General features: G+C 37.1%; 1 protein-coding gene across 3 annotated transcripts in view; it reads left to right on the top strand.

Annotated features, from left to right (window-relative positions):
* Window positions 1-27,488, top strand: part of SDCCAG8 (SHH signaling and ciliogenesis regulator SDCCAG8) — a 254,616-nt gene that overhangs the window by 51,243 nt on the left and 175,885 nt on the right. For all 3 annotated transcript variants that reach the window (XM_053604357.1, XM_053604356.1, XM_053604358.1), the window contains exons 7-9: window positions 8,476-8,540; window positions 11,368-11,556; window positions 17,521-17,659. In XM_053604357.1, coding sequence (XP_053460332.1) covers window positions 8,476-8,540; window positions 11,368-11,556; window positions 17,521-17,659 — 393 coding nt within the window. The remainder of the gene's footprint in view (window positions 1-8,475; window positions 8,541-11,367; window positions 11,557-17,520; window positions 17,660-27,488) is intronic.

Raw genomic sequence — 27,488 nt, 5'->3', positions numbered from 1 at the left:
TAATATGGTAATTCTGAAGTCAGATATGGTCTGTTTTCTAGGATTTGCTATTTTTTCTTATTGTTGAAGGCTATAGCAGTCCCTTTGGTTTTGAGACTTCCCTAAACTATTGTTTTGCAAAGACTGTTTGTTCTATGTCATGTGTGATTACTGAAGGCTCTGTTTTAGTAACTCATGTTCAGCTAAGGCTCCATAAAGCTATCCTTGAATGAAACAAGGAGCTAAAACAAAGAAACAAACATCCCTGTCCCCAAAAAATGGAAAGAGAAGAAGGGAGAGAGAATGAACAGCCACCTTTCCCAGTGTGAGCATAGGCTCTTTGCTGGGCCATTCTTTCTCCATTTTAGCTAGAGCTCTTTGCCGGGCCATTCTTTCTCCATTTTAGCTAGACTTGCTGTGAATCTAGGGATCAGCCATATGTGAAAGCTTAAGGTTTTCTCAGGAATCTTCTGAGCTTGAATCTTCCTAGGCATGCTTGTGGCTTTTTAATTTTCCTATATACACAGCTGCTTTTGAATGTCCTAATTTCCCCAAGAGTTTAACATAATTCTATTTTAAGACCAGATGATACTTTTCAATGCTTTGATCTGTGTAACAGACCTTTTTTCTTTTCTTACTAGCTGGAAGTTGTCTTTACGTTAAATTCTACATGTCAGACTTGATCAACAGTGATGAAAGAGTAAGGATAAAACTGTGAGGAGTGTTCCAGGGAAAGATAGAATGAATCATAGCTCAGGTTCTCATTATCATCTACAGATGTTATTGTTACAGTTTTCTAAAGACTCTTTCTGCCCCAGTCTCTTTCCTTTCTCAGTCCCTAATCCAAACTTTATTTAAGAAATAATACTTTTCTTTTAAAACATTTTTAAAAGACTTAGTGGGTTGTATCTCTTTTTCCCCATTGGAATAATTAATGGAGCTACTTAACAACCACAAGGTAAGGCCCAGTCTTCCAAGCTATCCACAATTTGTCTCCACTACCTTTTCTGGACTTATTTTCTCACTCTTCCGCCAGTCTTACAAATCTTACCCGTAGGCACACAGACCGCTCAGTAGTTGCTACTTCATAAACTTATTACCCACTTTATTTTGTCTTTGAAGAACTAGCTTTGGTTTATGGAATCTTCCCTACCTAAAATATTTCCTTGCTTCCTTTTCCTGTATCGTAATTCCTTTTTCTTTTTCTTTTATGTTTTTCCCTAGTATTGTCTTTATAATTGTTATAAATTCACCTTTATCCCCAGGTCAATCTCTGCATTTGTGTGTTCTCCATCCCAAATGTTTCTTACTTTTTTCAAGGGTTTCTCTCTTGCACTTATCTCTTCTTTCTCTTGTATCTTTTTTTCCCTCTTGACTGGTTCATTCTTAACATTCAGAGTATGTTCTTTAAGGGCTCACATCTTAAAGCAAACACAAAACAGATTCTTTGACCCTACATTCCCTTCCAACTACCATCCTACATTTTAGCTCTCCTTCATCCCAAAACTTTTATAAACAGTTGTTCCAATACTAGGGAAAGACATAAAAGAAAAATTAATTACGAGTCGGGAAAGGAAGCAAGGAGGCATGCAGTCAGGGAAAGTAGAACCACGGACAGCATTTGAACTAAACCTTGCAGACTAGAAACATTTCAATAGGTAGAGAGATTATTGAAATGACAGAAATAGAACTCAGAATATGGATGGCAAATAAGATGAAAGGAATTGAAGTGAAGATGGAAAAACAAATCCAAAAAGAAGTCAAAAATGGTCAAAAGAAATTAGTGAAATTAAAGACAAAGTCACCAAGGATCTGGATATAGCAGAGCTTAAGGAATTGAAAGACACATTCAAGGAGGTCAAAACACATTAGAGCACCTCAGCAATAGAGTAGAACACGGAGAAGAAAGAATTTTAGAAATTGAAGAAGGCAAGGTATTTGAACTAAATCAATTAAAGAGGCTGAAAGAAGGGACTAAAAGTAGAGTATTCCCTGAGAGAGGTAATGGGATTACTCCAAAATACTGAACATTCAAATTATAGTGATTTCTGAAGGAAAGGAAGATGGTCCTAAAGGAACAGAATCAGTACTTCAAGATGTCATGTGAAGAATTTCCCAAGCATTGTGAGAGACCCAGAAATCCAGATACTAGAAAGTTTCAGAACCTCATCATGACTCAGTTCAAACAAAGCATCCTTAGACACATGGTAAAAAGTTTGGCCAAAGTCAAAATGAAAGAGAAAATCCTGCAAGTGGCCAGACATAAGCAATTTCTTACCTACAAGGGTGACAATGGGCTTTTTAGCTGAAACTTTTCAAGCCAGAAGAGGGTGACCACCTATCTTTAACTTTCTTAAAAACTTCCTTAAACAACACAATTTCAGCCTAGGATTCTGTATCCTGCTGAACTAAGTTTCATGTTTGACAGAGAAACCAAATACTGATACCCAAATATTGAGGAATTTTACAAGACCAGCTCTGCAGGAAGTACACAGATCTGTTGTTCACATTGACCAGCACAATGTAACCCAGCAAAGTAAACACCAAGAAACTAGAGGACAAAGCCTAGCTTCCACAGTGGTTCAAGGGATAAAACTAAACAGTGGACTGCCACAAAACAACACAAACAGAAGTCCATCATACCTATCAATTCTCTCAATAAATGTGAATGGCTTGAATTCCCTACTGAAGAGGCAGAGACTGGCTCACTGTCTAATAAAATGATATGCCAAATATATGTTATCTTTAAGAAACACATCTAATCTCTTAGGCTAAAACTAGACTCAGGGTAAAGGGATGGAAAACAACATTTCAGGTAAATGGAAGTCAGAAGAAAGCAGGGGTTGCAATCTTATTTGCAGATACAATTGGATTTAGAACAACAAAAAGAAGAAAGACGAAGATGTACACTGTGTACTTGTCAAGGGAACAATGCAACAATGCTCCAAAATTGATCACATCTTAGGGCACAAAGCAAACCTCAGCATCTTTTAAATTTAAATCAACTCCAACAGAAATCTTCATACTTTCATAAAGTCATGGAAACTAAATAACCTTTTGCTTCATCTCAAGGAGGAGATAAAGAAGGAAATCATTAAATTTTCTGAACAAAATGACAAACCACAAGCTACCAAAACCTTGGGATACTGCAAAGGCAGTCCCAAGAGGCAAATTTATAGCATTAAATTTCCACTTCCAGAAAACAGAAAGAGAGCAAGTCAGCAGCCAAATGGACCACCTCAAGGAGTTGGAAAAGGAAGAACATTCTAATCCCAAATCTAGCAGAAGAAAAGAAATAACTAAAATAGATTAGAATTAAATGAAACTGAGAACACAAGAATAATTCAGAAGATCAGTGAAACAGAGTCAGTTCTTTGAAAAGATAAATAATATTGATAAACCCTTGGCCAGATTAACCAGAAATAGAAAATTAAGATCGCTAATAGCCTCAGTAAGAAACAAAAATGGGGAAATAACAATAGATAACATAGAGATTAAAAATCACACCAATTACTATAAAAAACTCTATGCCCAGAAATTTGAAAACATAACAGAAATGGACCAATACCTGGAATCACACCATCTTCCTAAACTCAATCAGAAAGAATTAGAAAAAACTAAAAAAAAATTTTTTTTTTTTTGAGACAGAGTCTCATTTTGTCACGAGCGCTTTGGCATCACAGCTCATAGCAACTTAAAACGCTTGGGCTTAAACAATTCTCTTGCCTCAGCCTTCCAAGTAGGTGGGACTACAGGCACCGCGACAACTCCCAGCTATTTTTAGAGACTAGGTCTTGCTCTGGCTCAGGCTAGTCTTGAACCTGTAAATTCAGGCAATCCACCTGCCTTGGCCTCCCAATTGCTAGGATTACAGGCATGAGCCACCGTGCCCAGCCCAAGAATTAGAAATTTTGAATAGACCGATATCAAACACCAAAATTGCAACAACAATTAAAAATATTTCAAAAAAGAAAAGCCTCAGACCAGATAGTTTCACACAAAAATTGTCTTACCTATGTATTTGCAATGATTTCTTTACTGGTTTTCCTTTTCCCACATTTCAAGAGTGATTTAAGAATCAGTTCTGATAAAGTTTTCAGTGGCTATCCAGTGCCTCTTCTATAGGGAGACTGTATGTGTCATGCACCCCAAATGAAAGTATTGATATTTTTAGTCTTCTCATGGACCAACCTTCCTGTTGGGCCCATCTCCAACCACTACTCCATATAGCATTTTATATTCTAGTAATACTCATCTACTTATTGTCAAAACGTATAGCATGCTTTCTTTAGCCTCTGTGCCTTTTGCTCTGTTTGGAATTAAACTCCAAGTCTTAATATCTCCATTTTGAAGTCTTCTTTATTTCTCTTTATCTGAATAAGGAGTTCCTGCCTCTCTCGTTTCATTTTAACTTCCATATACCTCCCTAGAACAATTGTATGTACAGTTGACCCTTGAACAACATGGGTTTAAACTATGCAGGTCTACTTGTGTATTTTTTAATAAATATATTGGAAATTTTGGAAATTTTTTGGAGATTTGTGACAATTTGATAAAATTTGCAGAATCACATGTCTAGAAATATTGAAAAAAATTAAGAAAAATCTAAGTATGTCATTAATATATAATATCCATATGTAGATACTAGTCCATTTTATCATTCACTACCATAAAATATACAACATCTATTAATATAAGAAGTTAAGATTTACCAAAAGTTATGCACACAAAGATTTACAGACCATATGTGGTACCATTCACAGTTGAGAGAAATGTAAATAAATATAAAGATGCCATATTAAATCATAACTACATAAAATTATCGATAGTAGGTACTATACTATATTAATTTCATAGCCACCTTCTTTTGTTATAGTGGGAGTTCAAATGTTTCAAGTATCTGCTTGCCACTAATCAATTGTTTCAACAGTTTATCTCTCCATATATTGCATATCACAGTAAGAAGGGATCTCTCGTGGTTCTCATGTAGTTTTCATTGTGTTTAGTACAACACTGTATACCTTAAATAATATCATGGGACCCATATGAAGCATCACTCGTGATACTGGAAGTGCTCCCACTAAGCAGAAAAAAGTTATGACATTACAAGAAAAAGTAGAATTGCTTGTTATGTGCCATGGATTGAGGTCTGTAGCTGTGGTTGCCTGCCATTTCAAGATAAAAAGTCCAGCAGAAGGACCATTGTAAAAATAGAAATGGAAATTGATAAAGATATCACTGCAGCTATGCCAGCAGGCATAAAAACCTTTTTATAAAATACTGTTTTATCTTGTATTAAAAATGTAACTTTTGGGTGGTGCCTGTAACTCAAAGAGTAGGGTGCTGGCCCCATATACCAGGGTGGTAAGTTCAAGCCCACCCCCAGCCAAAACTGCCAAAAAAAAAAAAAATAATAAGAATAATAATAAATAACTTTTATGTGGGCACAGGATTGCTATAGGAAAAGAGTATCCATAAATGCTAATATAATTCGAGAGAAAAACAAAGTTATTTTATGACAACTTAATAGGAAGGTGAAGAAAGATATTAAAGCTAGACAATTTATTTTTATTTTATTTTATTTTGTGTTGTTTTGTTTTATTTTGTTTTTAATTTTGACAGAGTCTCTCTCACTCTGATGCCCTGGGTAGAGTACCATGCATCATAGCTAATAGCAACCTCAAATTTCTGGGTTGATCCTCTTGGCTCAGCCTCCCAAGTAGCTGGGACTGCATGGGCCCACACAATGTCCAGCTAATCTTTCTATTTTTAGTAGAGACAGGATCTGCTCTAAGTCAGGTTGGTCTTGAACTCTTGAGCTCAAGCAATTCAGCAAGTCATCTTCTCAGTGTTGGGATTACAGGCTTGAGCCACCATGCCTAGCCCATTAAAGCCAGAGAATTTAATGCCAGCAAAGATGGTTTGATAATTTCTGAAAAAGCTGTGGCTTAAAAAAATGTCAATATAACAGTAGAAGTTGCCTTTGTGGACCAAGGAGTTCCCAGATGTCATGAAGAAAATCATTGTGGAGAAAGGACATCTGCCTGATCAGTTTTATTTGTGTTTGTTTGTTTGTTTGTTTGTTTGTTTATTTTTAAGACAGAGTCTTATTCTGTTGCCCTGGGTAGAGGTAAGTCATATTAGCTTGCAGCAACTTTGAACTCTTGGGCTCAATTGAGCCTCCTGCCTCAGTTTCCTAAGTAACTGGGTCTACAGGTTCCCATTACAATGCCAGGCTAGTTTGTCTATTTTTAGTAGAAATGGGATCTTGCTCTTGCTCAGGCTGGTCTTGAACTCCTGAGCTCAAGCAATCCACCCGCCTTGGCCTCCCAGAGTGCTAGGATTATAGGTGTGAGTCATTGCACCACGCACTGATTAGGTTTTTAATATAGATTGAAGTGTTCCATACTGGGGAAAAAAAATGCCACAAGGGATATTTGTTAGTAAGAAGGAAAAATGAACATCAGGATTTAAGGCAGGAAGGTATAGGCTAACTCCACTGTTTTATGCAAATGCAGCTAGGGTTATGATCAGGGCTGCCCTTCTTTATAAAGCTGCTAACCCCCAATCCTTGAAGGAGAATGATAAACACCAGCTTCTAGTCTTCCAGTTGTACAGCAACAGTGCCTGGAAAACAAAAACTATTTTTCTTTTGGATTGATTTCATTGATGCTTTGTCTCTAAAGTGAGAAAGTACCTTGCTATTAAGGGACGGCCTTTTAAAGTTTTTCTGGTAATGTACAATCTCCCTGGCCACCCAGAACGCCATACCTTCAACACTGAAGGCATGGAAGTGGTCTACTTGCTCCCAAACACAATTTCTCTAATTCAGCCTCTTAATCCATGGGGTCATAAGGACCTTTATGCCTCATTACACACTGTACTCTATGGAAAGAATTGTCAATGCTACGGAAGACAAAACTGATAGAACACAATGAAAGTCTGCAAGGATTATAGCATTGAAGATAACATTGTTGTTAGAGAAAAAAGCTGGAAAGCCATAAAGTCCAAAACAATGAATTCCTACTGGAGAAGATTTTGCCCATGACTGGCCATGATTTCGTAGGATTTATAAACAGGGCCGATTAAGGAGATCATGAAAGAGATCATGGATATGGCAAAAAAAAAAGGTGAGGAGGTCAGCATTTCAAGATATGGATCTTGGAGAAATTCAAGAGCTAATAGATGCACCAAAGGAATGAATGGAAAATGACTTGATGGAGATATGTGGTTGTAAATTAGTGCCAGGCACTGAGGAAGAAGACGTAGAAGAAGCAGTGCCAGAAAACAAATTAACATTGTGCAATCTGACCGAGGGTCCCAATTATTCAAGACGGCTTTTGACTTCTTTTATAACATGGATGCTTGTCTGATATGGACACTGAAACTAAAGCAAATGGTGGAAGAAGACTTGGTACCATATAGAAACATTCTTAAAAAGACAGAAACTGTGACATTTCCATAAAGTTACACTGAGTATGCCTGCCTTCCCTTCCAGATCCTTCACTTCTCCCTCTGCCACTCCTGAGTCAGCAAGAACAACTCCCTCTTCTTCCTCCTCCTCAGCCTCCTCAATGTGCAGACAATAAAGATAAAGACCTTTATGATAATCCATTTCGCTTAATAAATAAATAGAAAATATATTTTCTTTTTCTTATGATTTTCTTAAGAACATTTTCTTTTCTCTGGTTTACTTCATTGTAAAAATACTGTAGATAGTATATGTAACATACAACATGTGTGTTAATTGACTGTTATGTTACCAATAAGGCTTCTGGTCAGCAGTAGACTATTAGTAATTAAGTTTGAGGGAGTCAAAGTCTATATACAGATTTTCAACTGTGTGGATGTCAGTACCCTGAGCTCCTGTGTTTATTATGGAAGATTCAATTACAATTGAAATTGTTCATTTGTCTTTCTATTTCTTTCTACAATGCTGTATTGTAGAAAGTTCCTTGAGGTTCAAAGTGCCTTCATTTTACATACCCAATAAATATTTATTGAATGGAAGGGTGGAGGACGAAAGCCAAAACATTGTTGAATGAAAGACTAGTTAGATACAAGCAGAAGCTTTTAGATAATTCATCAGTTTGGTGTATCATCAGGTGCTTTATAACTTCCCTTTTATCATTCATCCAAATGTATTTATCTTATGTCAAATAGACAGCAGCCATAATGAGGGATCCAACAAGATTTGATCTTTGCCTTTATCAGCCTTATCGATTACACCTTTTTCCCCTTGGGTCACATTTTTAGGGATGTATGTAATTTTGAAAGGAAAAATTTGTTAGTTATAGCCATTTTATGACTTAGTAGTCTTTGCTGGCATTCTCTCAGTAACAGTAGAAAATTTGGGGTGAACGAAGGAAAATGTGTCCTAAGAGGACACACTTTTTTATCTTGGGTAAAAAAAAGTAAGTTTAATATTAATAATTAAAATTTGCTTACAAAGCATAGAACTTGGAGAAAATGTACTGGTTTTTTTCTTTTTTGTAGGAGAGGTTAAAGCTTACCTATGAGGAAAAGAGTGCAATCCTGGAATCCCAAATAAAGTTTCTGAGGTAAATTTAACTCATACATTTATAGTCTTACTAAATCCATAATAATCTTGAAAAATATTTGAATATTTGCTAAACTGCCAGTTTTAATCAATATTAAAATTACTTGATAACATTTTATATACAATATAAAAAATTTCCTCAGGTTATAAAAGGCTAAAAGAGCATAAAATTTTAAGTAGTTTTCCAAATCCCGTTTCTGTGAGCTAATTTATAAATTTTAACCTTTCATCAGTTGCAAAACATTTGTTTTTTTCTCATAGAAATAAGAATCACTAGTTGCTCTTATAAAAATTATGTTTTGAAAATAAAATACAACTTGAAAGCAAAGTACTGTACTTTTCAAATTACAAGCAAGTGTTTTTCCTCTATAGATAGTCTTTAACTAATTTTAAAATTGCAATAATGGTGTAATTGCACATGAACTTTATGGCCACTCTGTATAATGAGTAGAAAAACGACACCAAGAATTAATAAACTTTTTTATTAAAGGTTATTTTAAAATAGTCTCATAAGCCAGGTGCATTGGCTTAGACCTATAATCCTAGCACTCTGGGAGGCTGAGGTAGGAGGATCCCTTGAGCTCAGGTATTTGAGACCAGCCTGAGCAAGAGTGAGACCCCATCTTTACTAAAAATAGTAAAAAATAGGTGAATATTGTAATCCCAGCTACTTGGGATGCTGGGACAGGAGGATCACTTGAACCCAGGAATTTGAGATTGGTGTGAGCTTGGCTGACGCTACTGTACTTTAGCCTGAGCAACAGAGTTAGACTCTGTCTCAAAAAATAAATAAATAAGTAAAGCAGTAATTATTTTCAAATCAAATAAACTTGAAAATATTTTTATAATTTTATTTTAATAAGTCCAATTTGAAATAAGTTTTGAAATCTTTCAGGCTATATTCTATCTAGAGACATAACTGGAGTAATACTAAGAACCAGAACTCAAAGCTTTCACTACGCACGTTGTTGTTCATTTGTTTTAAAAATACTTTTATGGTTTTCTAATAGATTGCCCTGAATGATTAGTTTTAAGATTTCTATGAAGGTTTTTGTTTTTTCAAAAAGAAACCCAACTTTTAAAAAATGGTCGTGCTTTCTTCCTTTTTATTTTACTTGATTTCTGTTGTGATTTGATTCTTTAGTTTTTGAAGTAATATATTTCTAGGTTTATACTTAAGGGAATGTGATGTAATTTGTCTCATTCAGAATTCAAATATACCATCTTTAATTACGTTAAAATATCAACTTGCAATGGACTAGACTTTGTACCCTGGATCCTTCTGTTTCTTCATTTTCTTTTAGCCTAATTTAAGATTAAGAGATAGTTTCTTAAAGAAAGAAACAAAATCATTTTTCTCAGAAACCTTGGCTCTTAGGTAACTATTTCTTTTTCTATTCCCAGCAACCAAATCTACTTAAGTCTTTTGAGTTTGGACCGGACATGAATTAATAATAAGGACCATTTGACTTAAGAATGTGCTTCCAAAATTATTTTTATAAAGCCTTTGAGTGAGTGTCAGACTTTCTCCACATGGTATTGAGAGAGAGAAAAAAAAAAAAACACAACACTTTTTATGTTAGAGATATTAATTTAGGGATAGGACAGAAGTAGCTCCTCAGCTCTTCCCGTGTCCACTCCCACCCCAAAACTTGAGATTGTCATTAGCTTTTTTTTTGGCAGAATGCCTGTGGATCTTTTCCATCTCCCCTAGGAATGGAAACTGTTGGAAATCCTAGCAGTTGAGGTGGTGTCTGACAGCCAGGTGTCTTGGTTGTTGGCTTTGTCTCTGACAGCAGACTTAGACAGCTGTAGAACCTTGAGCATAGAAACTCTGACAATAGGGAGTAGAAGGGGCCGGAGATAAAGTATCTGCCTTCAGAAATCTATGTGAGCTAGGAAGTTGATCTTTAAAAAAAATATATGCAGTAGAAAAGAGACATCTAAGTGAGAAAGCTCAGTTGCCAAGTTGACTTTACCATAGTTTTAGTGGGAAAGAGGAAACTACAATGCACATACTGGTCACTTGATGCTTAAAAAATCAACTTGGAAAAAAACTCCACCCAGGGGTAAGCCCATAAGGTAAACACAAACAAAAACTATACACACACACACACACACCCCATTTCTCACTCCCTTCTTCAGCAAACTGCATGTTTCCAGCTCCTATCTGCTACTATTGAAATATGAGTGGCCAAGTTCTATGTAACTTCTTTTGTAGCCCATTCTCTTTTGAAACAGATCTTTGTAGAATTTTGTGGTTAGATAATTTTTTTTATTTTCCACATGGACGAAAACTCGCCAATAATAATAAATTAGTTATGGATAAACTAATTTACATAAACTTGTTCTCTATGTAAACTTATACTTTTCATAAACTTGTACTCTATAAATTTTAAGGAGTTACTACTTAAAATAGTGTATTAACCTCATTTTAAGTATATTGTATTATATTGCCCCAATCCCTTTATTAAGAGAAATTGTTTAGGAACAACATTTAGGGTTTTATTTTTTTCTGTGGATAATATGATGTTAATAAAGGTCAGATTCTATGAAAAGAAAACCAGTATCGGAGACAGACTCTAATCTGTATTAAAATCCTACAAGACTTTAGTTAATTGTTTAATGTCTTCAAGTCTCATTATATTCAATGTGTCAATTAGGATAATCACATCTAAGTTTCGGGTTTGTGTAAATTATTAAGATACCGTGTGTAAAGCATAAGGTGCACGCCCATAATGGCAGTAATAGTTACCATTATGATGATTTATTTGAAATTAGTATACTTTTACCTGGCTATTTCCTAGAATTTTTTTCCTTCTTTTTAGGAAAGACTTAGCTGAATATCAGAAAAACTATGAAGATCTTAAAGAGCGACTAAAGCATAAAGAATCTCTTCTTGCTGCTAATATTTCCAAACGTGTTGGTGGTCTTTGTTTGAAATGCGCTCAGCAGGAAGCTGTGCTCTCTCAAACCCATAATAATGTTCACATGCAGACCATTGAAAGACTGACTAAGTAAGTATGCTGCCATGCACAGAGTCTCTGGCAACAGGGAAAAGTTGTGACTTTAAAGGGGCAGTATGTTCTTTTATCCCTGTGCTAAATAACGTGATTAATGTTAAGCTTCAAATAAAATGGATTTTAAAATATTCCTTCCTTATAGATTCCTTGAAGACAAAATAGGTAGGTTCTGCCAACTATGGGTAATCACGTCACTTTAAACAAATAATTTTATCTGTGGGTTTCAGTTAGAGAATTGAACTAGATAATCTGTACAGTTCTGTCTTGTTCAAGAACAGATTACAAATAATAGCATTATAATTAACGAAACAGTGGGTAGGAATTCCTTTGATTTTGCCATATTATGCATTTCCCTGCTGTAGTTTAGGTAGAATGAGTTATTACCACATCTTCATCGTGTGTCTGTTGTAACCAGGACTGGTTTCACGGAAGACACCAGGACTGGTTTCACAGAAGACAACTTTTCTATGGTTGAGAATGGGGATGGTGGGGGGAGAATGGTCTCTGTGCAGTCAAACCTCTCTGCTAATGATAATCTGCATTTGTCACGGCTCACCAGTGCTAGCATTACTACCTCAGCTCCACCTCAGATCAGCAAGCAGTAGATTCTCATAAGGAGCGTGCGAGGTAGAGTCCTTGTGTATGCAGTTAATAGTAGGGTTCATGCTTCTATGACAGTCTAATGCTGCTGCTTACCTTACAGGGGGTGGAGCTCAGGGAGCCGTGTGAGTGGTGGAGAATGGCTGTAAATACAGAAGAAGCATTGCTAGTTTGCTGCTACTCACTGCCTGCTGTGCGGCTCGGTTCCTAATAGGCCAAGAAAGGGGGTAGAGGACTGAAGTGTTATAAAAAATATAATGAATGTAGTAAAGTGGTGGTCTGTGGCCTGGGGTTGGGGACTGCAGTGTTATAAAAAATATTGTGAGTGAAGTAAAGAAAGACCCACTGTATTCCAGTATTAATAATTGAGAGTTGACTAGGGACAAGTTACAAATTAGCTTTTATGTTGTTGAAATTTATATTTAGGCTGAAATGCTACAATTCTCTGTGTATATCTATTTTGTTCTATTTTCCCTATTCCAGAGGAAGCCTTTTCCTGTGAAAATTTTATTCAGCAGAAGCTGAGAATTATTATTTAGTGTATAACTCCAGGGTGGTTTATGGTGTGTGTTCTTCCATGTCTTCTACTTTTCTCTATGCTCAAGGTCACCTCTCTCCGTCCTGCTCATTTAAATAACCCAAACATCACTTCTTTTAGAAATAATGTCTCGTCAGCCCTGCCCCATTTTGTCCTCAACTAACTTTGACTTCTTTCTTTTTTATTTTATTTTTTTTGTTGTTGCAGTTTGGCCGGGGCGGGTTTGAACCCACTACCCTCAGTATATGGGGCTGGTGCCCTACTCGCTGGGCCACAGGCACCGCCCACTTTGACTTCTTTCTTCTGTAATCTTACAATACATAGTGCACACATGGAGACAGCAACTGTGTGTTGTTTATTTCTGTAGCCCCTTGTTCCCAACAGAATGGCTGGCCTTTAGTAGAGTAAATGTTTCCTGTTTATGTGATAAGGCATTTTGGCATTTACTGCTTAACAGTCAGAGATCATCCAGTTGGACCTGATATAGCAAAGTGCAATGACTGTGACCATTAAAGTCAGACCAGTTTTGTTCTGTGTCTTGACCTTCAACCAATTACATATTTCTCTTCTCTAGGTAGAAAAATATTTGAAAGAATAAGCCCCAAATATTTAACAGTGATTGCCATTGTGATGTAAGAAGGCATTGAAATTGGCAGTGTGTGTCAAATAGGCCTTTAACCATATTAGTAACTAATTTTGAAAGGAGCATGTAATGAAAAATTAGTTTTAAAAAAGAAAAAAGCATATTCATAGTCACACAGTTTAAAAGAGAGTTTAAAAGTAGGTCATCGAACAAAACTGATTAACAGAAAGCATACTGCCTTTCATATTATCCTTCCAGATCGTGAGAAAAATACTTTAAGCTATAATATTTATATAGATTCCACATCTGGCAGTCATTGAGAAATTAGATTCTTGCTCAGTTTTATACTCCTTTGTTTCTCTCCTACATTTGAGCTCTTAGCCTCTTCAAGTAAATGTCAACCTTCCTAGTTCAATTTTCTGCTTTGTCAGCATATCACATCCTGTTCTGCTTTAGTAACAGAAAACAGGTTGCTGCTGTTGACCCTAGCTTTTAGCTCACGTGTTGCATCTTTCATCATGTACTGTTTTGAAGTTATGACCCAAGACTGACGTGCAGTTGACATGGAGAGGATCAAGTGTGACTTGGAGAACAGACTATATGTTTGTGATGTTTTTTTAGGACCTCAGGGACTTTGAAGAGCATATTTAACAACTGCTGATGACGTTTGATATATTTTTAAAGTTAATTTGAAGTCTTCTTATAGTTTTTGAACTTCAGTCACTCAGGCCTTTTTATGCCATGGGGTAGGTAAGAGTAACAGTAACCTCTTTTTCTTGCTTAATTATCAAAATGCCTCAAATGGTGATCATGATGGAGCTGATTTATATTAAATCCCTTCCCATAGCTCACAATATCTTGGAGAAGTTTCAGTGTACTTTTCACAAAAAAGAAATGATTACCAGCATACTATTCTGGGTCTTCAGTCCAGCTTGCAATTTTCGGGTGGATCACTGGCAGCGTTCTGTGTAGTTGGCTTTCAAAGACTACAGCAGGAACTTCCCAGAAATGAGGAACAAAGGAATGTTGTAGTCAGCCTTCTAAGCATTCTTTTTGAAAACAGTAGTAATAATGCTTATTAATAATGCTAATAATTCTTAAAATCGATAACAATTCTGGAATAATTTAGGAATTAAAAGGCATTTCTTAGGCATTCCATATTTCAAGGTAAAGCTCATGCCAACACATGAGACCAACATTCTCTTTTGCTTATTTTAAATACTTGGCAGAGATTATTTAGGGACTTTCTCAGTCCTTTTGGCTCTGATTGTCGCACCATGTTCCTTAAATATTACATGCTCATTAGTGTATGTAAGTGCATGCTTTTTCATCCCAGAACTGACATTCATGCTCTTCACATCATCTTTCTGCTTCAACTGCTCTTTTGTCTGGATCTTAGAATGTTGCAGGGTTAATGCTTTGTTGTTGGCTTTGCTTCAAGAAATTCCTTGATTACTTTCATTAAAATATTCTTACAATATTTTCAAGCTTTCATGTAACTTTTGCCATGGAAGATGGTAATTTGGAGAACTTCCCTCTCCCCTCACATTAATATGTCACGTGTGTCTGTACAACTTCCCCTGTGACAGCCTCACTCAGGCCTGGCTCTGGGGCTGGCCCCGTAGACTGCAGTCTGACGCAAAACCATTGCTGGTGCTGGAATTGATTGTTTTTTAAGGGAAGCTCATGAGTAACACTATTTGATTCAGGGGACAAGTGTGGGGCTAAAATAGGGGAGATCAATTAAGAAAGTGAGAGACAGAGGAATGGAGCAGAAAGCACGGTCTTGTGTTGAAGAGAAGGGGCTGCCAGTCCAACCAGGGCCTTTATTATTATTATTTTTTTTTTTTTTGAGTGCTTCCTATTTGGTGTATTGGCTGGCTGAGTTAAAATAAAATGATCAAAATTTAGTGACTAAGTAGATAATCCTAAATTGCCAAAATAGCTACTCGCAGACTTCCCGAATGGGCTAAGGGCTGCCTTGATGCATGTAGTACATTTATCTTATGGAAAGTTGGAGTGTATCAGTTCAATGGTTATACGGACTTTTAGTGTAATCATTTTGTGGTCTGTTAATGATGAGCTGAATGAGACATCTATTTTGGGGTTTGTCTTTGATGATTTTTTCTGTGGTTCAGTAGTCTAAATTTGGTGAACTTATATTCTGAAAAGTTTTTGAATCGGAGCAACTGTTTATTTTTGAATTCTAAATAGTCAAATGGCTTTTAAGTTTACACAATAAAATGTAAGAACTGAGAGGCAGCTTTACTTCAGCTTTTCTGATGTCTTCCTATAGCAAATTTCTTATTTATTCATTTGTTCTTTTGTCATTTATTTCATTGAGCATGTGCCATGTGGCAAACACTACTTTTGGCAAGAAGGTAACCTGAAAAGACATTGAATGTGTTAAGCATAGGTCTCCTGTAAGAAGCAAATTTGTTAGATTTTGATCCTATTGTGATTTGTATGCATACTAATAAATACTGAGCGTTTTTGTTCATTCTTTTTACTTGGAACTTTGGCTTTGGTGATAGCACGGTATCAGGAACAGATAAGAATATTATTGAATAGCTTTTGCTTGTCAGGAAGTCTTAGAACTTTTGAAAAGGTGACTAGACGTTGCCTACATTGACTTGTTATCCTTAAAGAATAAAATTTTTCTTTTCTTCTAGGTCACAGGTCCTAGTTGGATTACATATCCTCAATAAGACTAGTCCCCTTTAATGTTATAGGGCATTTTTGAAAATACAAATAAATACAAATTTAATTTTGTTTGCATTTAATTTATTTTTTACTTTACAAGAAAGCTAAAATCTTGTTTTGATTCTTTTACTTTTTCATATAGTCATTGATTATATTTGGTCAAAACTATTTTCTTTTTACATTTCCTTTAGAATAAAAAAAACTATATTAAATTATTTTTTACCAATCTAAAACAAATGATTTGGGAAACTCTAAAGTGAATATCACTTTTATGATATTTGTGCTAATTTATTCTTATTTTAAACAAAAAGAGCCTTTATGCAACTGCTAATAATTGTAGCTTTGTTTAGTATTAAATGTTTCTTAAAAATGTGGCTGCTTTCCAAATACCATGAATAGTTTAAGTTATTTTATCTTTAAGAGATTTTTTTAAAAATATGCTCATTGATTAAGTCTAAAAGTAATTCAGACTCAGACTTTATAATCTTCTCTGATTCTTTAAAAATTGCTTTAAAAAAAAAAAAACTCATTTGGCTCTTTTCTGGTAGTTGAGAACTTAGCGACAAAAAGGAAACTGGAAGCATTTATTTCAAATGAATTTGAAACTACAGTTTAAAACTTGAGCTCTTTAACAAAGTATGGAACAGCACATGTGGCAATCCAATACGTTTTTGCTTCGTGTGCACAGAAAGTTTCCCACCTCACTTTCTCTTTGGGTTACTGGACATTTTTATTTGGTCAATAAATTCCAAATATTCTGGCATATTTTATATGGGATCTATTTAACCTTTGAGATTGGATCCTTGCTATTTTACATGCCAAAACATTTTGGCATGGAGTTTACTCTATGCTCAGTAAATAGCTTAGCTTAGGGTACTTCTGAGAATTGCTGAGGAGGAGGTGGGGCTTGGCAATGAACAACTCCAGTGGAACAGGACCATGTTGAATTGTGAGTGTTAAATGCATAACCAGGGGATTTGGGGAGTTCAGAGTAGTACTACCCACTGGAAGAAAAGAATGTGTTCCTAAGTAGGTGAAAGAATTTAATTGAAAGAGAGGGCAGGAACAGAGGATTGTGGAGAAAGATGAAAAGGAAAGGATATATGTTTGTTGAATTAAGTGAGGGAAGAATCAGCGGTGTGAACTGAAGCCTGAGTCCCTTCTTAAAATGGTGACTTCTACTTGGAGGTGCAATCCCAACCTTTCCTACTTTGTTGCATTTTCTCTTTTCATCATCCCTCTCCTCTCTTTTTGAAACTTGTTTGCTCTATTCTGAGATTGTCTCTGCAGCCCTCTCCACAGTAGGCTGCTGTCCCAGGCAGATGCAACCCTGAGTGCCTGCAGCCTTTCTGGCTGCTCTGCTTGCTGCTGTCCACGTCAAGACAGTGACCTTCTCTGGAATGCGCCTTATTTAATGCATGCTGAGCCAACCCACCTGGCTCTTTTAAGACGTATTAATACTTTTTCTTCCCAACGTATGAGTGCATGATCATTTGATCATTCCTTGTTTTGAATGTTCTTTTTGTGCTAACAGAGAAAGAGATGACTTGATGTCTGCGCTAGTTTCCGTACGGAGCAGCTTGGCAGATGTGCAGCAAAGAGAAGCACATGCTTACGAACAGGTGAAACAAGCTGTGCAAATGACCGAGGAGGCCAATTTCGAAAAAACCAAGGCAAGTCTAATAAGGTGCAAATAAAGACATCAGAGAATTGCTCTTTTTTTTTTTCTTTTGAGTTATTTCTTTGGTTATTCTTCCATAACAAAACTCTCTTTTCCAAACACAAAGTGAATACCAATTGTTAATGTTGACTTTCTAAATTAAACAAATTTGCTTTTTGGAGAATTCTTATTCCTCTGCAAATGCTCTTGTTGTATCACTGTTCAGAGAATGTAGTACCATATGGTACGGTAACATACTTTGAGGGATTTGTATACTTCATCTTTTTATTTGCTGATGATTTTCAATGCTGTGAAAATCATCAGCAAATAAACGTATACTACTTTGTATACGACTAAAGACAAAGGTTTTTCCTGCATTCATATGACTAAAGACAAAGGTTTTTCATATGACTAAAGACAAAGGTTTTTCCTGCATACATGGAAATTTTAAGAACGTTCAAATGTGCCAAAGAAAATAATACATATGTGTTTAACAGCATCTTTATCTATGAGTATGCATTCATTGTACGCTAACTCAAGCATACTTAATACTAGTGATAATAATAGTTAACAGTGATCATTGTTCTAGGGACTTTGAATAATACGTTGCTGTTGATTCCCTGGTAGGTTTGGAGGCCGTACCTTAATCTGTTAAAGTTGCTGTGTATTTTCACTAGACACACTAGCTACATTTCAAGTGCTTCATGACCACATGTAGCTAGTGAGATTACCATATTAAATAGTGCAGATATAGAATATTTTCATTACCATGAAAAGTTCTATTGGATAGAAGTGGTCTGTGACTTACAGGAATGTCAGTGTTTTACTAAAATATTAGGGCTATTTAGTTCTACAGTAAGCCTCTTGTCAGCCATTGCCTTATCCAGCCCTGGCTCATTACTAATGGGGCTCTCTGCCTTCTGAAACTTAGTTTTAGTTCTGACCAAGCTCCTTAACATGCTTTGTTTCCTTACACACTCCTGTTTCTTCATTTGTTCTGAACTCTGGTGGTCCCTTGATGATATCAGGATTTTTAAAACCTCCAGCAAAGGCCCATTTGTGTTGATTTCATCTCGAGTGTCTATGATGGAGGAATCAGCATTTATGAAGGAGGAATCATTCCTCACTGCCATTTCCAGGGCTTTGTTTTGGTGCCACTTTCATTACCATTCATTCCTCTTTGCAACCAGTGTTGCCTCTCTTTTCACTAGTCCTAATCAATAAAAACTCTCAGTTTGTAATAGACTTCTCTGCTTTAGCATATGACCCTTTCATCATCCTTAAAGGTTTCCACGTCTATGGTGTTCGTCTATACAGTGCCAAATCTCTCTGGCCTCCTTGACTCTGATGCATTCCCCCTACTTTACTGTAACTCCTACGTGAGCTTAGTAACCAGTTACTAAGCGCAAATCTGATGTTCTCTGGAAATATTTTTCTTACTAACACTTTTCTTGTTCTGGGTACAGCAGTCTCTGGATTTATATGTTATGATAGCCTCCTAACTTGCCTCCCTTCCCTCCCTCTGTTCTCTACACTGCAGCCAGAAGCAATCTTTCTTGAAGATAGATTTGATCATGTGATTCTCTGATTTAAAACCAGTGAATTTCCATTGCCTTGAGGATGATCTCCAGATTTCTTTACATACTTACGAGGCCAGATATGGCTTCCTTCTCCCTTCCAATGTTGCTTCTAACACTGTCCTGTCACACCCTGTTTTCCCATACTTTTTGTCATTATCAAAGGCAGGAGAGTTCAGTGCTTGAGTATGAGCTTATTAGAGTTAGTCCGACCTAGATTCAACTTCTGGCCCCACCATTTACTGGCCTTGTGACCTTGGACAAGTTATTTAACTTCTCTGTGCCTCTGTTTCTCCTCATCTGTAAAATGGAGAAATATGTGACTCACAGGCTTGTCAATGAGGGCTACATTTCAAAATGTGTATCAGTTATCTTGTAAAAAGCCTGGTACAAAATATTTCCTCAATAAATAGTGATGATGGCATGATGGTTACAATCCCACTGATTAGCCTGTGCTCTTTCCAGCTGCTGGGTCTTTGTACACGCTGTGCACATTTTTATCCACCGGACTGCCTGGATATTTCCTCCATCCTTACATGTCTTAGTTTATGTGGCACTCTCTCTAGAAAACTTCTGATTTCCCATGTCTAGATTTGATGTACCTTTTATGTGCTTTTATAACAGGGTTTCTCTTGGCACTGTTGACATTTCTGGCTGCATAATTCTTTATTTTGGAGGCTGCCCAGCAAATTGCAGTAGCATCCCCCAAATTATGACATCCAAAGATGTCTCCAGACATCATTTCTCTGGAGGGCAAATTTGCCCCCAGTTGAGAACCACTATGTATTGCAGCACTTATCAAAATATATTATTATGGCTTATTTATCTGTGTCCTTCATTAAATTTTAAAATCTCTGATAGTAAGGAACTTATCCATCTTAATCACTCTTCAGTCTCTAGCAGACTTCATAGTACTCAGCACATGGTAGGTACTCAGTAAACATCTACTGGTGAAGGGAATCACAATTCTATTCTCACCAGTTCCCTAGAATTCCTTTATTCTTTTTTTTTTTTTTTCAGATAGAGGCTCACTCTGTCGCCCTGAGTAGAATGCTGTGGCATCATAGCTTGCAGTAACCTCAAACTCCTGGGTTTCAGCAATCCTCTTGCTTCAGCCTCCTGAGTACTTGGGACAACATATAGGTGCCCGCCACAATGCCTGGCTAGTTTTTCTATTTTTAGTAGTGATGGGGTCTCATTGTTGCTCAGGCTGGTCTCAAACTCCTGACCTCAGTAGATCCACCCACCTTGGCCTCCCAGAATGCTAGGATTACAGGCATGAGCCACTGTGCCCAGCTGAATTCCTTTATTCTTATCTTTCCACTTTGCCAGTGCCCAGTGAAAATTAAGCTTAATCATGTATGTGTTTTCCTATTGCTACGTTCAGCCTACCAAGCATTGTTGAAGAAAGTTACTTAAGAGAGCCGCTGAATGTGTTCCACCAGAGTAATACTGGTCACCTGAGGTCCAGTTGAACAATTATTTTTCTCTGTCGTTTTCTGCCTCATACACTCTACTCACTTTTCTCACTTCCTCAACTCCACTGCTAGGTCCTCACCCTGAACAGATGACCCACTATTACTTTACTGAAAATAGGACCAACTGACCACAGCGTCTTTAACATCTTCTTCCTCAAATGTCCCTTCTACTCATTTTTTTCCCCTTGCTTTTCTAGCCCTCTTATTTCCCACGATGAATCACTTTTTCTAGGTTCTTGATGTCTTCTGGGGTTTCAGGGACCCTGAGCCATTTGTCATCACATCTTTCTGTCCTTCCTTGCCTCTCTTCTATCTTCCCCTGTCCCATCTACAGCTTTTATTCCTGTTCAAGCAAAAAGCAGCCTTCACATGACCATCTTCCACTTAATTTACTACCTTCTGGCCATCATTTCACTGGCAGACTTTTTAAACCAGTTGTCTCCTCTGGTAGCTTTCCTTTTGCTTCCAAACACATTGTAGTTGGGCTTTAAGCAGATGATAGTGGGATTCCATGCTACTGAATTGCTTGCGCAGTGGTCACATTACCAACCCAGCGACCTCATCTCAATCCTCATTGGACTTAAACTGTAGTTTTGGAAGGTCATGCCATATTGACCTTTTCCCTTGATTTAGCTGATACTTTACTCTCGGAGGTCCACATTGCATTATTCATTCTTTCAATTTGTTTCCCACAAGCCTTAAATGTAGATATTCCTCAGAGTTACATCCTAGCTGCGTTGCCCTGATTTCCTGGGATTCACATGCCCTTTTGTGGCCAAACTTTACATTCATTTGAACACCCCTGTATTGCACCTTTAGCTCCAACTGCTCTCCTGGGCATTATTAGCCCTGCATTTCTTGCTGCTACTAGATCTCTGAAATGGAAGACATTCTACTTGCATCGGAAGCTACACAACCAAATTATTAATTTTCTCTACCACTCCTTTTCCTTCTACCATTTTCTGTATTAATTTTTCAAATAATGGTGCTGCCATCTTTACAACAGCGCTGGCTTGTGTCCTTTAAAATATCTTGGCTCTTCCCCATCACTTGCTCTTTAATATCCAATCAGTTGCCAAGTTTCATCCCTCTCTTCAGGGTCCCTGTTTAGCTAGACCCTCCTTTCCTTTCCTTTACCACTGCCCTGGTTCAAGTCTTTCATACTCGTGTGCAGCCTGTGCAGACTACTGCAGTCGCTTTCTAATTGATTTCCATCAGATTTCTTCCAGTTACAGGGTCTCTCTCACGGTGGTGCCGTCTTTCTCGTCAGGTAGCAGAGTAAAAGACAATTCCTTAGCGTAACTTTTCAGGTCTTTCATGATCTGGCCCCACTCTCACTTTTCTAGATTTACCTTTCACTACACTCCTTCATATAAGCTGTACTGTTTTCAGAACATGACCTACAATTGACCATTTTCATGAATTTGCTTGTGCTACATTTTCTAACCTGTGTTCATCGGTGAAATATCTATTCAATCTATGAGGCGCAATGCAAATGGCAGTCTTCCTAGAAGTTTTCCCCAGCCCCTTCTTATTTGAATTAATCTCTTCTTCCCATATATTCCTATTGATGATGTGTGTAAACGTAGTGGCTGTGTACATAGTTCTCTCTACCAAAGACCGGGAAAGTCAGGCAGGTCTGCGTCATCTATCACTGTAGTCCTCACATCACTGTTTACATCTTAATTCCACAAAAAATGTTTTTTGAATTGAATTAAGTCAATCATTAGTTTTAACTATTAATGTGAAGTTTTATAATTAATGCTTTTTAAAATTTAACACTTAAGAACAAGCAAGGCGACTGTGTGTTCTAAATCTGTAGCATTTTTAGTAAATGAAGAAAAGTTAATGCAAGGATTGATATTAAGCACTGTACAAAATGTAATATGGGTTAGTAGTTTCTATCCAGAAGGTGTTTGAAACACATTAAGATTTTTGCTTTCTGAGAGTATTAAAAAGTCAGAGGACATATATATTTTATTTTAATTTTAAAACCAACTGCTTTTATTACCAAACTATGAAATGGTTTCTTTGTTCTTTAGTTCCTTGACATTTGTTGCCATCTAGTGTTCCATTTGCATATTGCATGCTAAGTAAATATAAGGAATTAGTGGCAGGGAAAATGCCTGAGGATTTTATAAGAAAGGAAATACAGGGCGGCGCCTGTGGCTCAGTGAGTAGGGCGCCGGCCCCATATGCCGAGGGTGGTGGGTTCAAACCTAGCCCCGGCCAAACTGCAACAGAAAAATAGCCGGGTGTTGTGGCGGGCACCTGTAGTCCCAGCTGCTCGGGAGGCTGAGGCAGGAGAATCGTGTAAGCCCAAGAGTTAGAGGTTGCTGTGAGCCGTGTGACGCCACGGCACTCTACCCGAGGGCGGTACAGTGAGACTCTGTCTCTACAAAAAAAAAAAAAAGAAAGGAAATACATAGGGCGGCACCTGTGGCTCAGCGGGTACGGCGCCGGCCCCATATGCCGAGGGTGGTGGGTTCAAACACAGCCCCAGCCAAACTGCAACAACAACAAAAAAAATAGCTGGGTGTTGTGACTGGCGCCTGTAGTCCCAGCTACTCAGGAGGCTGAGGCAAGAGAATCGCCTAAGCCCAGGAGTTGGAGGTTGCTGTGAGCTGTGTGACGCCACGGCCCTCTACCAAGGGCGATAAAGTGAGACTCTGTCTCTACAAAAAAATATATATATATAATATAATATAAGAAAATTTCAATGTGATGCAAAGATTCTGGTATGAAACTACTTTGGATCAACTCTTTACCCTTCTACTTCCTAGGTCTGTGATTTGGGCAAACTTGTCTCAAAGGCTCAGTTTCTTCAACTGAGTTGTAAGAACTGCTTAAAATTTATTAAGTAATTAGTTAATGAATAAATCCAAGTATGCCATTTAGCAAACTACCACATAGTAGGTACTCAAAAAAAGTTTGTGTTTAAAAATTCTAAGTTGGCTTGGCGCCTGTGGCTCAAGTGGCTAAGGCGCCAGCCACATACACCTGAGGTGGCGGGTTCGAATCCAGCCTGGGGACTACCAAACAACAATGATGGCTGCAACCAAAAAATAGCCGGGCATTGTGGCGGGCGCCTGAAGTAGTCCCATCTACTTGGGAGGCGGAGGCAGGAGACTCACTTAAGCCCAGGAGTTGGAGGTTGCTATGAGCTGTGATGCCACAGCACTCTACCCAGGGTGACAGCTTGAGACTGTGTCTCAAAAATAAAATAAAATAAAAATTGTAAGTTATGGCTCGGCACCCATAGCTCAGTGGTTAGGGTGCCAGCCACATTCACCGGGCCTGCTAAAACTACAATGACAGCTACAACAAAACAATAGCCAGGTGTTGTGGCGGGGGCCTGTAGTCCCACCTACTAGGGGGGCTGAGGCAAGAGAATCGCTTGAGCCCAAGAGTTTGAGGTTGCTGTGAGCTGTGACACCACGGAGCAACATAGTGAGACTCTGTCTCAAAAAATAAATAAATAGGGTGGTGCCTGTGGCTCAAGGAGTAGGGCGCCGGTCCCATATGCCAGAGGTGGTGGGTTCAAACCCAGCCCCGCCCAAAAACCAAAAAATAAATAAATAAATAAATAAATAAATAAATAAGTTATTACAACTGGGGATAATTTTAAAAGGGAAAAAAATTAATCTGAGAATAAATGAGGGTGGAAAGCTAGAGGCTTTTGTAGTGACACCCTGGTAATGCTATGAAAAGGTGAACCAGGCCTTTTTTTAATGGCAAGGGAAATTATTAAGAGACACATGGGAGGGTCTGAGGCACAGGATTTAGCATGAAGTTACTATGAGCATATCTGTCATGAGATAACCCTCAAAAGATTTTTTTTAAATACCAACCTGATAGGTTAAATAAATGTTTCCTGAAACTTTTTCTGTTCTTTTCACATATCCAAGTTATTCTGTTTCTTGGATTACAGTGAATCAGAAAGGCAGGAATTAGAAACATGGAGTAAAAAGAAAATCAGAAAAGCACTGAGCATTTGGTTGCAGTCACAGGCATAGAAAATAATACTTCTTGACATGCTTGCACATTATCTGCTGCAAGATGAAAACAAATTATAAATATCTTGAAAATGGCAGATGGGATAGGCTTATAAGTTTCTGGTAAGCGAAGTTTTATAAATTAAAATCAATAGTTTGCATTATTTATAAGTTAAATGCCTAAAATATGTTAGTAATTTCTTTTTTATGGGCTTTTCATAAAAATTAAAACATGTTCATAAGTTTTAAAGTTCATGTTCAGAAGTGTGAACTTTGTATTTCTCATAGGATTTTTTTAGCAACCTGAAATGCTCCAAAATCTCATAAGATCTTAATTATTTATTCATGATTTCTTCTATCACAAGGATTTCTAGGAAATTAACGCCTGCAGTTGAGAAAGACGATTATATGTACTACAACAGGTTTCCTGTCTTAACTGTTTGGTTGACTAGATATAAATTTTGTTTTGGAAAATGTATTGACTCTTTCTTTTTGAGACAGAGTCTCACTATGTCACCCTGGCAGAGTGCGGTGGCATCACAGCTCACAGCAACCTCAAACTCTTGGGCTTTAGCAATTCTTTTGCCTCAGTCTCCCAAGTAGCTGGGATTACAGGCACCTGCCACAATGCCCAGCTATTGTTTTGTTGTTGTTATTGCAGTTGTCATTGTTTTAGCTGGCTCGGGCTGGGTTTGAACCTGCCAGCCTCAGTGTATATGGCCGGCACCCTACCCACTGAGCTACGGGTACCACCCAATGTATTGACTCTTAAGATTGTAGTTCATAATACCCTTTGGTCAATAAGACCAGGACTTAGAGTATCAAGTTTAATTAAATTATGTTTTGAAAATAGGATTAATGTGCTCAGCATATAATGACCACAAATGAAATTTCCCAGAAACGAAAAGATCCCTGGAAGATTAAGTCCACTGGATGGGAGGACAATGTAGTTCTGCAACTCCCCAAGACTTATAGCCATTTCCACCAAGGAAGGGGTTGTGCTCAGGGAAAGGGAGAAGCCACCACCTTGAGAACTATTGGAAGAAACAATAGCTGCAGGCCTCCACTTAACTTGGTAACCTAAGAAGGTCTATCATTTAATCATATTTGACTATTCACTTACCTAGCTTTTGAGAAATCAGTTGTTACGCCTTTATTGAATGGTTAGGTGAGTATAATTAGAGGGTACCCAAATCAGCTGGGATTCTGGAAATCAGGAGAGAGGGAACCTTAGAATTAAAAGAGAAAGCTTCAACAGAATTAGTGTATAAATATTTGTTAGTAGATCCAAATCTTTGAGTATGTGAGATCTCTTGTAAAAGAGATTTATCTTTAGAAAGACTAAATCACTTTTCTAATTCCAAAGTCTTAATATTTTCTTCCTTGTGACCAGCCATATATATTAAAATCAAAGCAAATAAAAGTAAAAACTATTTTCTAATGTGCAATTATTGGCTCTCTGCCAAGAGATATCAGAAACCAGTTTTTGTCAGCGTTTTATCACTTCTTTCAGTCTTACTCATCATCCACTGGTGGTGGCTAATCTTAATAGAAGACCATCCACAAAACAAAGGCTGTGGCAATGGTTTACAACTTCTTACATTGTACTTTTTGCTATATCCTCTTATCTTGGCCTTAGGCCTCTTAACCTGTCAGGATCGTTTAGTGTTCTTTGTTCCTGAATTGACTGAATTCTTTGAATTGACTCTTAATGGTTGCTCTTCTCGTAGCCTGATTCTGGATCTTCAGCAATCTCTTCCACTGTTCCTATGTGATGGTATTGATTCCTGAGGTTTTGTTGAGAACTTTCTGATTATAAATATTAGTTTATATTCAATAATCCTTTTATTTGTGCATACGAGTGGTATTCATTATGTCAGTAAGAGTTATGAACATTTTTATTAGAGTCATATAAAGTATTTTTCACAAGAGCAATTGCATTTTGAAGCACAAAAGTCATTAAATCAAAATATTTCAAGTTCCAAGGGCCTAAATTGTAGAAAACTTATGCTTTTTCGTTCCTTTTAAAATGTAATATAAAAGTTTATTTTCTAGGCCTTCTCAACTAGAATTGAATGTCTAATTCCCTAGGAGAATCAATTTTTAGTCATCATATTTGTTTATCAGTTAATCTGAGACAATTGAATTTTTCCCTCACATGTTATGCCTGGGAGTACAGAAACTTTTCAGAAGAAACCAAAAGAAATTGAAGTTTAATCTTTTTCAGATGAAGGGAGGAAAATTCACATAGATATTTATTGTCTGTATTTATTATAGCTTTCACCAGAGGGAAGCATAACTATGCATAAAACTCAGTGCTTCCTGAGATCATTTCCATTAACATCAAATGTGACTATCAAATTTATAATCATGCAGTACGTAAGTCATACAAGACTTGGGTTTCTTTCTACCAACTCAGAGGAAAGGGGGTGAGTGAGGTGGATATTGTAGATAAAAGCCACTGGGAAAAGACTTAAGATACTATACGTACCTTAATTTAATTTGAATTTTTAAAAATTGAGATTTTGAAGTCATATTTTATTCTTGGGTATCATGCATAAAGATAATTGTAAATGTGCCCAAAAGGATCTTAGAAAGTTTTTATTTCTGGAAATGCACAGTGGGAAATTTTAGACCGTAGGACAATTATGGACTGTTACTAGAACTAGAGGATGGCGGTCCTTGTAAAACTAGGTGAATTCTGTTTTGAGTGTTTCCTTATTTTAACTTGTGGTTATTATATAATTTTTACTTTACTTTGTATGTAGGTGGGGGAGCTAAATTTTGTTTTA

Source organism: Nycticebus coucang, chromosome 10 (assembly GCF_027406575.1).
Source record: "Nycticebus coucang isolate mNycCou1 chromosome 10, mNycCou1.pri, whole genome shotgun sequence".
NCBI lineage: Eukaryota > Metazoa > Chordata > Mammalia > Primates > Lorisidae > Nycticebus > Nycticebus coucang.
This window is presented reverse-complemented; position numbering and strand designations above follow the sequence as displayed.